Source organism: Corythoichthys intestinalis, chromosome 8 (genome assembly GCF_030265065.1).
Source record: "Corythoichthys intestinalis isolate RoL2023-P3 chromosome 8, ASM3026506v1, whole genome shotgun sequence".
In the NCBI taxonomy this organism is placed as follows: Eukaryota; Metazoa; Chordata; class Actinopteri; order Syngnathiformes; family Syngnathidae; genus Corythoichthys; species Corythoichthys intestinalis.
Genome location: NC_080402.1, coordinates 37,108,167 through 37,125,260, shown reverse-complemented (window position 1 = coordinate 37,125,260; position 17,094 = coordinate 37,108,167). Strand labels below are relative to the sequence as shown.

General features: G+C 37.7%; 1 protein-coding gene across 2 annotated transcripts in view; it reads right to left on the bottom strand.

Moving 5' to 3' along the window:
* Nucleotides 1-239: 239 nt before the first annotated feature.
* The window catches only part of rptor (regulatory associated protein of MTOR, complex 1), a 237,804-nt gene continuing 220,949 nt past the window's right edge, over nt 240-17,094 (bottom strand). For both annotated transcript variants that reach the window (XM_057844749.1, XM_057844750.1), the window contains exons 31-36: nt 12,388-12,494; nt 9,971-10,098; nt 4,900-4,986; nt 4,693-4,809; nt 1,929-2,058; nt 240-1,750 (exon numbers count right to left, since the gene is read on the bottom strand). In XM_057844749.1, coding sequence (XP_057700732.1) covers nt 1,682-1,750; nt 1,929-2,058; nt 4,693-4,809; nt 4,900-4,986; nt 9,971-10,098; nt 12,388-12,494 — 638 coding nt within the window. In that variant the 3' untranslated portion in view covers nt 240-1,681. The remainder of the gene's footprint in view (nt 1,751-1,928; nt 2,059-4,692; nt 4,810-4,899; nt 4,987-9,970; nt 10,099-12,387; nt 12,495-17,094) is intronic.

Here is a 17,094-nt window from a genome sequence, read left to right as displayed (position 1 = left end):
TTTTGTCTCGTCAGACGAAAACTGGCTTTCGTCTCGTTATGAATTAGTCTCCAAGAATTTTTTAAAGCTCGTTATTGTCTCGTCATCGTCATGAAAAAAAGGGTTTGTTGATGAAATATTTTCGCTATTGTTGACGAATCCAACATTGCGGCGGACGGATGAAGTTAGACTGGAACCCCCAAGGACCATCATGTTTACATTGTTATCAACATGATGAAAGATTTAAAGAAAACAAAATCCAATGTTGTATTTGGTTTATTCACCTCATGTTTCATAAACCAGACAACAACACAGGCAGAAGTCACAGAGACAAACCTGATTGTTTTTATTGTTCCTGCACATGACTAAGTCTCTTGGTTTCTGAACTACAAACTTAAAAGATGATGCAAGAACATTGCAATAACTGGTGTTGTGCCAAAACAACTGTGGCTGAGGGTGTATCACGTGAAAGCACGGAGAAAACGAGCTCTGGCTGATCAGTTCTTCCGTGTTCACCTTGAGTCAACAGATCTCAGGCTATAGCAAAGAGTTGAATTGAAAGTGGGATTGGAAAGAGGAGGAGAGGCAGCCATTTAAGTGCAACATGTGTGTATTTGGGCGTATAACTAAGGCTTTCACATTTCTTTTCCATTGACCTCACACGGAAAAAGGCACGCAAAATACAAGTGGAATCAAAACACAGCATTGTCAGAACTAATCAAATAACATTAAAAATAAAACAAACCTGAGCCCCCGAAGAGGCACGTTGATGGTGATCCTTTTTTCACCCACCGTGGCTGCTCTTCACTTGAACTGAGGCTGTTAAGGTACCTGAGTGAGGTTTGGGAATTCAACAGTTGTTTTTTTGAGTGGGGGTGGAAACAGTCCAAAGCGTGGTGGCGACCACATAACAGTCGCGGGCACAACTATTGGTTTTGATAAGCATGTTAAGAGCTTTTTCTGAACCGCTTTTGATTCCTTTGTGGGTATTTGGAGGCAGTTTGGCCAATTATGTCGCCAACTTGTTTAAAAAGACTTGTAAAACAATCTTAACAACGCAAACAGAAACATCACTTCTTAATTTAAAAAAAAAAAAAAAAAAAAAAAAAGATTGGCACAAAGGTCGGGACAAATAATGCTCTTCAGAATTTCAAGGTGAGGTGCACCACTAGGGGGAGCCCATGGTTGGGAATATGCTAATAAAATACACACGCACACGGAACATGTCTCACTGATAAGTTGGACAAAAATGAGTATCACCTCCATCCTTCCAAGTAGTGAATATATTGTATATAAATATGAAGGGATTCAGGAGTCAAAGTTTCCCGCTTTATACGTGCTTGTTGTCTGTGTGACCCCTTAACCTGGGGGTGGGGTTCAAAGGTGATGCAGGTAGTGACGCTCTCTCGCTGTGAGGCGAGGAAGATTGGCGGGTTCCGCTTCTATAAAATACAACTTCTCTTCATCTCTATTTAAATATACACACTCCTCAGCACCACCGAGTCTACAATCGTTAGCTTTACAATAAGAATAGACAAGGGTAATATAAGAACATGTTTGTCAGCAGCCAACACTGGAACATTCAGGTGGGGATTGCATATGTACAAGATGATGTACACCCTGGGTCAAGGTCTCTGAAGTCAAAATGGACAGGTATTTAGGTAGTGAGGGGGCATGGGATTTGGAGTTGGATGCTGGCGTGTTATCTGAGCCTCTTCTCAGCTGAGTAGATTGACATGTAGTAGTCATTGCTACCAACCGCCAGGTGGGGCTGAAGGGAAAAGACATAGTATTACTATCAGTTGTTGAGCAAAAGCATATTAAATGATGGCATGATTAAATAAACGGTGGATGAAAATGCCATCACTGACTCAACAAAGACTTGACATTTGTCATGAGCATTTAAAGGAGAGACGAAATAAGTGGATGTGAACTTTGAGTCACGTTACCCAGTGTGGATGGAAGGCTAAACAGCTGATGGCCCCAATCCTTTGTCCCATGAAGCCGTCGTAGTATTTGATGTTGCTGATCACGTCACCGTTAGCGTTGTAAACCGCAATGAACTGGTTCATTGATCCGCTGCAAGGCAGACAGACACGCACCAACGTGTCAGACTTGGTGATCATGGATGGATTAAATGCAGAATTTTTTTTAAATAGAGATGTGCCGATCGCTCGATTCCAATCACGTCATTTTCAAAGTACCGGTATCAGCAAAAAAATATCGGCCATGCCTTTTTTTAATATACTGGACTGTCTCAGGAAATTAGAATACACAATATTCTAATTTTTTGAGACAGTCCTGTGTATATATACAGGACTGTCTCAGGAAATTAGAATACACAATATTCTAATTTCCTCAGGACTGTCTCAAAAAATTAGAATATTGTGTATTCTAATTTCCTGAGACAGTCCAGTACAGTACTGTGTGCAGGACACCTGCCTAAAACTTTTGCACAGTACTATATGTTTTTATTATATTATGTATATACAGGATATACTGTATGTATATATTTTCCCCAAGTGGAAGCTTCCATGATCCTAATAAATTTAATAATTAAAAAATATATATATACAGTACTGTGCAAAAGTTTTAGGCTGGTGTCCTGCCTGAAACATTTGCACAGTACTGTATATATATTTTAATTAAATCATTTTGTAATTGTATTTAACGTTACGGACATAATATGTTACACTCATCCAGAGTCTTTAGTTTAGGCTTAACGTAGGGTTATCAATTAATATCCCGATAACGGCGGCAATTTATTATAAAATGTGTCACGTTAAAATATTTAACGCTATTAATATATACGCTGCACGATCCTCTCACTCATTGTCGCGCTCAATCTGTTATGGCGCCGTTTTACCTATATAGAGAGAGAAAAGGCAGCGCAAAATGAGTAGAGTGAAGTTTGGCAGCCTTTGCAGCTGTTCTGCAATTGGCTAAAACCTTGAAGTTCCTCTCCCTATGATTAAAAATATCATGGGAAGCAATGTGGGGAAGCAAGGTGGCAATAGATCTTTGTCTTAACACCTTCACTTATTCCCAAAGCAGAGAAGATATATACATTAGTAGCACGACGCACAGTCATGGTTTTACTTCCCATCATGGTTCCACTTCCCATGATGCATTGGGGCATGTTGCAGTATCATTTACTGAAAGCTCAACAAATACACTAGATGGCAATATTTAGTCACAATAGACAAGGTCACAAGTCTTTCTATCCGTGAAAGACAAATAAACAAATACAGTACCTATGTACTGTATGTTGAATGTATATATTCGTCCGAGTTTTATTCATTTTTTCTTAATGCATTGCCAAAATGTATATGATCGGGAAAAATTATCGGCAATGATTGGAATTGAATCGGGAGCAAAAAAAAGCAATCGGATCGGGAAATATCGGGATCGGCAGATACTCAAACTAAAACGATAGGGATCGGATCGGGAGCAAAAAAACATGATCGGAACAACCCTAATTTTAAACATTGCAAAATAAACAAAGGCAAAATGATCATGCCAATCACAAAAAAGTGGCCATTAATTGGTTAACTCGCGGGTTGGCAACCTGTGTTTTGAGAGCCGCATGCGGCTCTTTAGCGCTGCCATAGGGGCTCCCTGGAGCGTTTAAAAAATGTTTGAAAATGGAGAAAGATAGGGGAAGGATATATATTTTTTAACATGGTTTCTGACATGACATGACACAAACAATCTTAAGGTTTTTCAATGCTGTAAAAATGTTTACAATAATCATTAAACTTCAACATTTCTCTCAATGAATATTTGCGTCATAGCCTGCGACGCACGTTTCTATCAGCAGTGCGGCTGTTGTAAACAAACCGGCGGCTATATGATGGGACATGGATTCCAAAGAGGAAAAGAGAAAAAAAAAACAGGAAAACAGAAATTCAACGTTTCTCGGGCCGAATCAATTGCATTCATTGGCAATGCGGAAGGTTAGGGTTAGGTTGCTCTGTAGCGAGAAGTTGTCAGATCACAAAAGGAGTAACGTGGAAAGACATTTGCAGGGAAGGGGTTCCAGTTTTGCAGCCGAGTACCCAGTAAGTGCGATTGCATTACTTCTGGAGAAATTAGAAGAGTGCAAAAATTGATTTAAAAAGTGGATTGCATCTCCACACTCCACTACTGCTGCAAGTTTTGTTGCAACCCGGGATAAAGCATGGAAAACCGTTCACAGATGGTGACTGGTAAATGAAGGAGTCATTCAGCAACATATCAGAACACCTATTTGACTCCATAAACACAACAGAGATAATACAGAAAATCAAATACATGCCTTTCCCACTAAGACAGTGAAGGAAAGGGCCATAAAGATGGCAGGCAACTTCACCAATCAGCAAATCAAGGAAATTAATTCAGCGGCAGCATATTCAATTGCCTGTGATGTGTCGTGTGATGTGATCGAAATTGAACACCCATCGCTTTTATGCAGGTACGTGAACTAAATACCTTACTTTATCAAAAGGGTACTGTTCTATTTTTTTAATTAATTAATTAATTAATTAATTTTTTTATAAATACAGGCTGTGTTTTGTTGCACTATGTTTGTTGCCCAGATAAGGGGCACGTCTTGCACATTCTATTTTTTTATTTTTTAAAAATCTTTAAAATACAAATGACATCAAAATTCGGATTAGGAACAAATGTCTATATTGAGGTGTATTTAATGTGAGCAACACAACTGACACTCACCAGGCGAACAGGTTAGCCTGGGGGTGAATGTCCAGCGCTGTTAACCCCTTCACTGTCTGCAACACGTTAACAGAGTCTGGCGTGCGGGGCTCAAAGAATCGAACGTCTCCGTTGACACTGGCAGAGGAAGATTCAAATAAACAGTGAGCGTGGAAAAGAAGCCTCATTGTGTGTCCTCTAAAAGCAGCAAAGTAGAAAAAAGCACACCTAACGCTGATTATATGGCCGTCTGTCTCCTTCTGCAAGTGAGCTTTCACCACCCAAGCGCCGTGCTCTCGGTAGGTCATGATGCGACTGCGGACAACATACAAATAAGTCTGGTGACATTTTGCTATTAATCAATCAGAAGCATCAACTATACTTAATGTAATCACAAAACCCCCAGAAACATTTAGTTTCCTTCCCATAAGCGGATTTTAAGGGGGGGGTCAGGCCCCCCCCGGTGGCGAAAAACTGTCATTGCATGTAATTGACTTTCCTATTTATACATATAAAAGTTGTAAAGCAATAAAACTGCAACAAAAATGAATGAAATGAACAAAAAAAAAACATTTTTTATAATGGGTCTAAATTATTTTAGACCGTCATTTGCTTTGCATATCATAAAAAAAAAAATATATATATATATATATATTTATACGCACGCACGCACGCACGCACGCACGCACGCACGCACGCACGCACACACACATATATATATTAGGGCTGTCAAAATTATCGCGTTAACGTTCGGTAATTAATTTTTAAAATTAATCACGTTAAAATATTTGACGCAATTAACGCACATGCCCCGCTCAGACAGATTTAAATGACAGTACAGTGAACTGCCCACTTGTTAATTGTGTTTTATGGAGTTTTGCTGCCCTCTGCTGGCGCTTGGGTGTGACTGATTTTATAAGCTTCAGCACCCATGAGCATTGTGTAAGTAATTATTAACATCAACAATGGCGGGCTACTAGTTTATTTTTGGATCGAAAATTTTACAACTTTTATTAAAACGAAAACATTAAGAGGGGTTTTAATATAAAATTTCTATAACTTATACTAACATTTATCTTTTAAGAACTACAAGTCTTTCTATCAATGGATCACTTTAACAGAATGTTAATAATGTTGATGCCATCTTGTTGATTTATTGTTATAATAAACAATTACGGTCCTTATGTACCGCATGTTGAATGTATATATCCATCTTGTGTCTTATCTTTCCATTCCATCAATAATTTACAGAAAAATATGGCATATTTTATAGACGGTTTGAATTTCGATTAATTGCGATTAATTATGATTAATTAATTTTTAAGCTGTAATTAACTCGATCAAAAATTTTAATAGTTTGACAGCCCTAATATATATATATATATATATATATATATATATATATATTTGGGCTGTCAATATATATATATATATATTTTTGAGGAAAAATATTTTAAAACATGTTTTTTTTCTTTGGTTGAAAATATTTTTATATTTTATTTGATTGAAGCAACTTTTTTGGGGATTGAATGAATTAGACACAAATGTCCTAATCATAATATGGCCAAAACACAAAAAGGATTGCTTCAACCAAAGAGAAATGAAAAATGATATGAAAAATTAAATTCATAAATTCAAATGCAAATTTTTCAATCTCAAATATATTTTCGCATTCAAAACCCTTTTTCTATGATTGAAATTTTTCCTTTTTTGATTGAAGTGATTTTTCTTTTTGAAAATCTATATTTTTTTGAAGCAACTTATTTTTTTGATTGAATAAAAGAGAAAAATGTCCTAGCCAAAATGTGACCCAAAAACAAATCGACATGACTTCAATTAAAAAAAAAAAAGAATCAAAGAAAAATAGCTTTCACATGCATTTTTTTGGAGTTTCAAATTCATTATTGCATTCAAACAGTTTTTTTGGACTGAATAATAATGGCACAAATCTACCTCCATATGGCTCCGTCCATGGGATATAATTTTTGACTGGGGTAACTACATTGGCACGACACCGGCGGGCGTACAAAATTCAATGGATGACAATCTTGGCGAAAAGTATTGCTTCAGCAGCCTGATTTAGAATTCCCCTCAAGAATGATGGGAAACAAAAAATGCTCATTGCCAACTAATTATTATAAACATTCTTGTGAGTTAATTTTATTGCTGACACTGCGTTTTGGGGTCATCATCATATTGTGCCCCCCAAAAGTCAAACTCTGCCAATGCTCCTTCCTAAAGTATTTGAAAGATACCCAATAAATGTAATACGTTGCTAAGACTGGATAACCCGTTAACTCTTTGGCGGCCATTGACAGCCATACTGTACATTAGTGCCGCAACTATTAACCGATTAACTTGAGTAATTTGATAAGGAAAAAAAAGCTCCGAACCACATTTTGCTGCTTTGAGGATTCGTTGATTAGAATGACGTTGTAATGGTTTGTTTTGAAAGTGTTGCATTTAGTTTTATTGATTTGAGTGGATACACTGCCCTCTATTGGCAACAGTGAATATACCATAACTTGTCTAACATGGCTGAATCCAGATGTTCCATGTCAAGACCAAAATAAGGCCTGTTTTTGTTTGAGCGCGTATATTTGTAAGTATTCGTTATTTAGTATAGAAGCATATTTAGCAGTTCTTTGTGGGAATATGTGTTTGAATGTTTAGTTTGGAAGATTGTTAAAAAAAAAAAAAAAGTGAGCATTTTTTAGCATTCGAGATAGCAGACTTTTGCTATGCAAGTTAGAAATTGCTGTACTTACATCCTCATTTATTTATATTTTTATATCGTTTAAAGCTAAGCTCAGGTATTTTAATGTATTTTTAAATGCATTTATTGCTCCTGTCAAATGAAAGTGCAATTCTGCATAGATTGAAGAAATACTCAAAAATTTTATTTTGTGTTTGCATTTAATGCTCTTTTCAAAGTTTAATCTTACCAAGCCAAATAAATATTATTGCAAGCATATACGCTTGTTTATTTGTTTTACATAGCTTAAAATTCATTCTGCAACATATCAAATGTTTATAATCCGATTACTCGATTATTCGAACTGACTAATTGATAGATTAATCGATTACCTCAATACTGAGAGCTGCTGCCTTACTTTATACTATATGCCCATACCATTTTGCCTAAGAGAGCTGGAAGCTGCCATTCTCTCCCAGTCAAAAGAGGCTTTCTAGGATTTCTAGTATCATTAATGAGTGTTTTTGATTAATATAAATTTGAAATCTTTTTTTACTAACTACCACAGCACTAACACCGTGAACAATATACATATGCATGGGCTAGCAGTGAATGAGTTACAGTAAATGGGTGTTAGAAAAATAATCATGGAAAAAATTGTCCTGGGACCAAAAACAACTTACATGATTCCATTGTGCTATTGAAGTGAGATGAGGAATTCCATTTAAAGGAAAGAAATGCTACAATGTAGTTCTGCAAGAGTTAATCGATTAACTCGAGTAATTCTATTTAAGAAAAAAAAAAAAAAAAAAAAAGAAGAAGAAGCTTTGAATCAAATTTTGCTTCTTTGAAGATTCGTTTAATTAGAGTGGCATTGTAATGGTTTGTTTAGACAGTGTTGTCATTTAGTTCTGTTGATTTGTGCGAATACGCTGCCCTCTAGTGGCAACAGTGAATATGACATTACTCATCTAACATGGCTGGATCCAGCTGCACCCTGTTAAGACCAACCTAAGGTTGTAAGTTTTTGTTTCAGCTAATATGATTGTATACTTATTTGTAATTTAGTTCAAAGGTAAATTTAGCAGGTTTTTGTGGGAATATGTGTTTGAACGATTTGTTAAGAGCACTGTAAAAAACAAAAAAAATAACACGTTAGCATTTTTACAGCATTTAAGATAGGGGACTTTTGCTGTGCAAGTTAACCAATTGTTCGTTTGTTGTACATTTCAGGTTAAGCTCAGGTATTTTAATTTAGTGCAATCTTAGCTAGCCCTTGTTTTACATTCCTTAAAATTTATTCTGTAACAAATTAAATGTCCCGAATCTGATTACTCGATTATTGGAACTAATTGATAGACTGATCGATTGGTTTAATAATCGATAGCTGCTGCCCTACTATAATTCAATCTCATGATATCGATAGGTAATTATTAACATATTAGATAGGAGCTACGTCAATAGTGGATTTTTGCCATTGTTAGATCGCCAGCAGAAAATGCATACTCTATTAACACCTTCAAATAACATTGAGGCACTTAAACCAATACAATGATAAACTTGATTTTCCCAGCATGTACAACTCCGATTCAAATGAAGTTGGAATATTGTTTAAAAGATGAATAAAAACAGATTACAACCATTGGCAAATAATGTTCAACCTATATTTAATCTTATACACTACAAAGACGAGATATTCATCGGTCACACTGATAAACTTGAATGTGTTTAGCAATTAACTTTTGAGTATTCAGTTAAATATAGGTTAAACATGATTTGCAAATCAATATATTCTGTTTTTTTTTTAAATTTTTGAAATAGGGATGTTAAACAAATTGTGCGAGGGTTGAAGGCCTTCTACTTCAACTTGTATGGTTTGTTCCAAGAGCAAAAAGTATAACGGCGGTAAACACCAGGTGGCAATGTGGTATCGCAGGAAGAAAAACAGCCTACTCAGTTTTGTTTACACTTTCCATTTTTAAACATAAAAGGTTGTTTGGGAAGAAGATAGGAAGAAAAACAACACTTAACTTCATAAACAACCAAACAGTCAACAGATCCTCAATTTTTTTCAGTGGAGAAGTGGAGTAATACTGTCCTTGCTTGAGGTGGTCTATAAAATTATCTAGACTAAAAGACTAATGAAGCACTTCATGTTTTAACTGCTTTGTTTCCTCCCTTTTGAGCCTGAAATGAAAATGATGTTGAACCAACTCAGGGAGGCGGGGGTGTTTCACTGTCACCAGGGTCCATTAAATGAGGAGGAAACCCTGAGGGGAGTTCTATAGCACTCTATATATAATAAATATAAATTAGAGAAGTGAATTATGTACTGCGCTGTCGGAGTAAATGTACAATTAAACTGCTGTGAGTGCGCTTAAATGCATTTAAATAATGACATGGCAATAAAAAAGGGGAAAAAAGCAAGTAAGACAATGAAATTAATAGGAAGGACACCGAGTGAGGCAAATATTGCTTCTCACTATGTGGTACCAGAAGATTTTCAAAATAGAATTTGACGACAGGAAGGAAATAAGCTATTTGACTTCAATAAGTTGACAAGTTTAATGCAAAGAGGAAATAAAATGACTGTCTGCACGCTACCATTCGTTTGGCCCCATCCTCCTATCAAAGACTCGAACAGAGCCGTCGCCCAGACCGGCAACAATAAGTGAACGCTGGGAATCGCAGGACAGGCTAGTCACACAGCTGTCCGCTCCTGTTGGGATGTCCTGGGTCACATACAGAAGAAATTATAAGTTTGAAGGAAAAGATATCAGGTCAAATTATGTAAGTTAACATTTAGTTAGCATGAGTGAGCTAACTCGATACCTCATTGATATAAATAAAGGTGACCTGTGCAATACTCCATTGGCCTAGTCCCCAATCATTATTCCTATTATTATTAATGACCAAACCTAATTTGAACCATATTTACAGTGCCTTGCAAAAGTATTCGGCCCCCTTGAACCTTGCAACCTTTCGCCACATTTCAGGCTTCAAACATAAAGATATAAAATTTTAATTTTTTGTCAAGAATCAACAACAAGTGGGACACAATCGTGAAGTGGAACAAAATTTATTGGATAATTTAAACTTTTTTAACAAATAAAAAACTGAAAAATGGGGCGTGCAATATTATTCGGCCCCCTTGCGTTAATACTTTGTAGCGCCACCTTTTGCTCCAATTACAGCTGCAAGTCGCTTGGGGTATGTTTCTATCAGTTTTGCACATCGAGAGACTGACATTCTTGCCCATTCTTCCTTGCAAAACAGCTCGAGCTCAGTGAGGTTGGATGGAGAGTGTTTGTGAACAGCAGTCTTCAGCTCTTTCCACAGATTCTCGATTGGATTCAGGTCTGGACTTTGACTTGGCCATTCTAACACCTGGATACGTTTATTTTTGAACCATTCCATTGTAGATTTGGCTTTATGTTTTGGATCATTGTCCTGTTGGAAGATAAATCTCCGTCCCAGTCTCAGGTCTTGTGCAGATACCAACAGGTTTTCTTCCAGAATGTTCCTGTATTTGACTGCATCCATCTTCCCGTCAATTTTAACCATCTTCCCTGTCCCTGCTGAAGAAAAGCAGGCCCAAACCATGATGCTGCCACCACCATGTTTGACAGTGGGGATGGTGTGTTCAGGGTGATGAGCTGTGTTGCTTTTACGCCAAACATATCGTTTTGCATTGTGGCCAAAAAGTTCAATTTTGGTTTCATTTGACCAGAGCACCTTCTTCCACATGTTTGGTGTGTCTCCCAGGTGGCTTGTGGCAAACTTTAAACAAGACTTTTTATGGATATATTTGAGAAATGGCTTTCTTCTTGCCACTCTTCCATAAAGGCCAGATTTGTGCAGTGTACGACTGATTGTTGTCCTATGGACAGACTCTCCCACCTCAGCTGTAGATCTCTGCAGTTCATCCAGAGTGATCATGGGCCTCTTGGCTGCATCTCTGAGCAGTTTTCTCCTTGTTTGAGAAGAAAGTTTGGAAGGCCGGCCGGGTCTTGGTAGATTTGCAGCGGTCTGATGCTCCTTCCATTTCAATATGATGGCTTCCACAGTGCTCCTTGAGATGTTTAAAGCTTGGGAAATCTTTTTGTATCCAAATCCGGCTTTAAACTTCTCCACAACAGTATCTCAGACCTGCCTGGTGTGTTCCTTGGTTTTCATAATGCTCTCTGCTCTTTAAACAGAACCCTGAGACTATCACAGAGCAGGTGCATTTATACGGAGACTTGATTACACACAGGTGGATTCTATTTATCATCATCGGTCATTTAGGACAACATTGGATCATTCAGAGATCCTCACTGAACTTCTGGAGTGAGTTTGCTGCACTGAAAGTAAAGGGGCCGAATAATATTGCACGCCCCACTTTTCAGTTTTTTATTTGTTAAAAAAGTTTAAATTATCCAATAAATGTTGTTCAACTTCACGATTGTGTCCCACTTGTTGTTGATTCTTGACAAAAAAATTAAATTTCATATCTTTATGTTTGAAGCCTGAAATGTGGCGAAAGGTTGCAAGATTCAAGGGGGCCGAATACTTTTGCAAGGCACTGTATATTATGCACAATGGCCCATGCTTTTTCTGTTGCTGAACAGCAGGTGTTCTTACATGAAGTAAACTGCACTTACAGTATGAACAGGCACGTGTACACATTTTGGAAGGTAGGTGCTCAAACACACAAATTTGCCAAAATGATTGGTATATTCCAATAAAAATAGCAACAGACAAAGTTATGCATCTATTATTTTTAATGCAACAGTCAATAATTCAACTATTAACTAAGGATGCTACTGTGGGTTAATGAAAAAGCTACCCTTGTCCAAATGGCAGGTTGTTGTGAACGAGCACCATTCAGATTGTATATGCGCAAGCCTACTTGTAGATATCTTAAACTTCTTATTTTTTTAAAATCCACTTTCCATAACAACTGCCGCAAATTTAAATGCTGTCACTTCTATCATGCAGTGTAAATCTAGTCTAACACAAAAAGATGAAGTGCTACACACCTGGACCTTCATCTCTCTGTCAGTGTCCCAGATTCGAATAACTCGAACATCTCCAGACGTCATAAGTAGTCCGGTTTCTTGCTCCCAGTCTACAACCATGCCTGCACCTAGAGAAACCATCACACAGTTAGTATGGAACACATCTTCACAACTTCATCCTCCATGTGGATGTTGGGTCAGAATTTGGCGTCAATGCATGGATCCATCCTACCTTGAATCAAAAATTCAGGATAGTGGTGTAATGGTATGGGTGATGATTTAGGCACAGTTTAGGCCCCTTAGTACCAATTAGACATGTGCCGATTACTGGTTTCAAGGTATACAGGGTGACCCAAAAAAAAGTTTACACTCAGTTGACTGCTTGTTAAAAGCCATTGAAACATATCTAAATAGGTTGTCATGCTTAAGTGATTCATTAAGGTCACTCAATGCAGCTGGTAATCTCTCGTCTCTACAATTCCTGTGCTTCTGCTGAAAATGAAGAAAACTTTAGCTGTACCTGAATTGCTGCGTGCCGGTCTGACACCTACTGAAATTGCAGCAAATCTGAGAATATCCAGATGTGCAGTCTACAAAGTTAAAAAGAAGCTGAAAGATACTGAAACAGCCTCACGAAAACCTGGGTCTGGAAGTGCCCCATTTGTGGGGACCAAAAAGTTGATTGACAAGGTGATACGTGGCCACCCAGAGTCCAGATCTCAATCCCCTGGATTATAGCATATGGGCAACTGTGGAGGACAGTGCCTGTAAGAAGCCACAAACTTCTGTGGCAGCCTTGGAGAGGTCCATTGTTAGATCTTGGGAAAAGATGACAGCATCCTACATAATGAAGACCTGTCAAGCGTTCCACAGGCGCCTGGAGGCTGTTGTGACACTTAAGGGAGGACACATTGAAAAATAGAGTGCACTGTACATGTTCTTTACAATAATGTATAATTTGTGATTAATTTCTAATTCTAAACTGAATAAACATGGCATTTAAATTGTATTATGGCAGTGTAAACTTTTTTTTTGGGTCACCCTGTACTGTGGTATAAAAACGTCAAGGTTTCAAAACCGCAAACATTTTCCGTCATACTGTCCCTATTTTTTATGTTACAAAAATGCAGGGAGAAATCCCTCGCATGCAGCTGCAAGGCTCAACCCACCCTGAACAGTTGTTACTCAGTGTCAGTGAGTCAGCTGTGCTACATGATGGCTGGAGAAGGTGAAACTCCTGAACATTTTCCCCCCCATCGAAGAAAACGAAATCGCTGGTGTAATAATTCGGCTACAGAAAAACTAACAGATGGCCATGGCTTAGAGGAGGAGGGCCAACAGACATGTAAAACATGTTTGCGTACGGTGGCTGCCGAGGAGGTAATACCTCCAATGTGATTTCGCATTTATACAAAATTAAAGGTTAGTAAACACTGTCCTGAATGTTTCCCACCAGCTATAACAGTAAACTCAAGCGTGTTTAGTGTGTCTAGAGGTGGTAAAACGTGTTTTTTTCTCTCTGGCAACTGTCTGTGTTCAGAAAAAGAGTGTGTGTATAATGTAAACATGACACAAGTCATACACACTTGCTTTTTATGGAAAATAATTATTTTTGTTCTGATGATAGTAATGAGCTGTGGGTTTACACTCACCTAGGAATGCATTTATTTTAATTTTATTTAGAATATTTCAGTTATTTTTTGTTATTTTTTCAAATTTATCTTAACTTAACATTATACTTATGTTCCAATATGTTTTGGAAAAAAAAAAAACCCTGTTTAATGGAAAAAAAGTTTTTGTTGTTGTTTTTTTAAAACCCAGATATCTTAAAGTAACACATTTTCGAGTAATTGTAATACCATGATAGCTTGATATTTTTGCTTAAGGTTATCATACCGTCAGAATTTCATACCGAATTTTGTACCAATGGATCATTGTTGCAACGCTTCATCCTACCTAGGTATCTTTGCGGCCCATTACCATCCCTTTATTACTACAGTGTAGCGATCCTCTGAGCTCAAATCCTCTCAGGCTGGTTTCTTGAGCATGACAATGAATACTCAGATACCTTCCCTGTCACCGCATCTCAATTCAATACAGAACCTTTGGGATGTGGTGGAATGGGAAATACGCATTATAGTGCAGCTAACATAGTTGAATCCATACCATGAAGAATTTAGATGGCGCCGTTTTATATATATATATCTATATATATATATATATATCTATATATATATATATATATATATATATATAATACCAAAACCACATCTGTAAACTGCTCAGTCACACTGGACATAGGTCAAAATGTACAAACTGTGCCTCCAAAAAGTAAAAATGCCAATTAACGGATAACCCAAAAAGGCAAGAAACAATATCAGTGAAGTCTGCAAGAGTTTAGTAGTGCTACAACAGCCTATTAGGGTTCCTATAACAGCTTCATCTTTGCCATTTAGTGTGTTTGCTGAATGTTCAGCGAACATCTGTTCAACAAATCAAAACTCATGCTCCCCAGGGGCCCCTCAATGCGTTAGAGCAGGTTTAAGGTCTGTTGGTGGGCAAACTTACCTGCTTTGCAGAATGCTCATTATGAACAGATGCAAAAGGAATGGCCTTATGACACTTTGCTACAAGAATGCCCAAAATAATATTCTTGCTCACAACTCAATTCATTGTGGAAGCCTCAGACAGGATGTTTGGTTAGACTACTACGAGATTGAAGTTTTTTTTTTTTTTTTAAACATATTTTACCATTAATGGTGAAATACATGCTGAACACAAAGCAGGAGGTTATTGGGGTTAGCAATATGGGAGGCACTTTAGCAAATAAACACGCTGCATTTGAGTCACGCTTTTTCAGTAGCTCAGACGCTATGGCAACCACTCTCTTACACCTACTTAAGACCGTGCTTTATTCGTTTCTATCGTGAATCATTTCCTTTTGGTTTGTTCTGTAATCCGTACCTACGTGAGACCTGTACACCTAATGTCGACATTTATAACACATTGTAACGAATATAAAGACATGATACAAGAGAAAGAGGCCTCCCTCATGCGTCTAAAAGCTTTAGCCTCCTTCATGATTTGTGATTTAACTAAAGCAAAGCATCTGTGTAGCAGGCCTGTGTTTGCTCTACTTTCCCCGTGTTGTCAGGAAATCCCAGACCCCATGTGACAGATTCAATTCCTCCACTGTGACATCATTCGGCTGGCTAAAGCATCACACCTTCGGTAATTAGGTCATGAGCGGGAAGGGTTGGATGATTTGGGGGGGGGTTCATCTCAGAGAAGCGTGCTCAGTCAGCAACACATTGACAGTCGCATGGGGGGCACTTTTGATGCTGGTTCAACTCAGAGGCAGTGGGAAGAGAGACGGCATTCCCTTTGAAGCTGGCGGCTCTGTGATGAGGGAATGCGGGCTCTAGTCAGACAGATGAAGAGCAGGAAATTCCTTTACATAACAACATGCAATTTCTCTCCAAAGAGCAGCACAACTTTCATTACATGCATGGGAGTGGTATTTCTGCCTATTTTAGATCAATCCGGGTTTCTCTTGCTCCTGCATCTTGACAAAACAATCCAAGCAACCAACCAAAAGGTGGCTGCTGCCCTTGCATTGCAGCTCTACAGTCAATTAAGAGGCATTTTCCAACCTTTCCCAAACTACACGTGGGTAGTTCAATGACTCAAGTGAAATGGGGATTTGTTGACGTCGTTCAAACGAGTCAAACACCATTTTTTTTCTAAACTGCAGTTTCAATCATTAATATTTTAGTAGAAACTTGACATCTGCTGAATACCTAATACTAGGAAAACTCTTAAGTCAAACAAAATCTGTTTCAGTGATGCTGGTTGACTTCAGAGTTGTGATTTCAAATCACATTTTCTAGAGCAATAATGTTCAGTGTTTTTACTTTTATACAATTGAATTACAGTGGAGTTCACACCGCAGAGCGTGATGCTATTTCCGATATTTTTGTGTAGCCCTTATATTGCACAAACATATGTCATCACTGTGTGAAGGGAGCGCGTGCATATAATTGCATGTATGCGCACTGCGACACGTCGTCACGTGTCGCTGTGTTTTACGGATGTAGGTATGGTCGCCTGCAGAGATCTCAGCCATCACACTTTTGTAGCAACTTTCATTTTTTAAACCGGATAGCTTCACATGCAGTATCACGAAACAAAAGGTAATATACAGGGCTTGGACAAATATAATGGAAAAACCTTAAAAAAAAATCAACAAAAAACTAATTTAATATGGTGTACAACCTAAAACACATTGTCTGGGAGAAAAGAAAAATTCAACTAACCTATAAGTGTAGCCAAAATGACCTTAATACAACAATTATAGCCTAAATTCTCTAAGGTATTGATTTATACAACAAGAAATTTTAAGCCATTCTTCAGTTCGAATACCCTCTAACTCTTTTAGAGACGATGGCGGTGGAAATCAATGTCTTAATTGAATCTCTATAACTGACCATAAATGCTCAATAATGTTGAGGTGCGGGGATTGTGCCACCCATAACAGATGCTCAACTTCATTAGAATGTTCCGCCTGCCAACCTTGAACATTTATGTTCAATGATTTTGACGCCAAAATGTTGTGTTTCCATTATTTTGTCCAACCCCTGTATCTACCTTTGCCTGATACAGTGGGGCAAATAAGTATTTAGTCAACCACCAATTGTACAAGTTTTCCTCCTTGAAAAGATTAGAGAG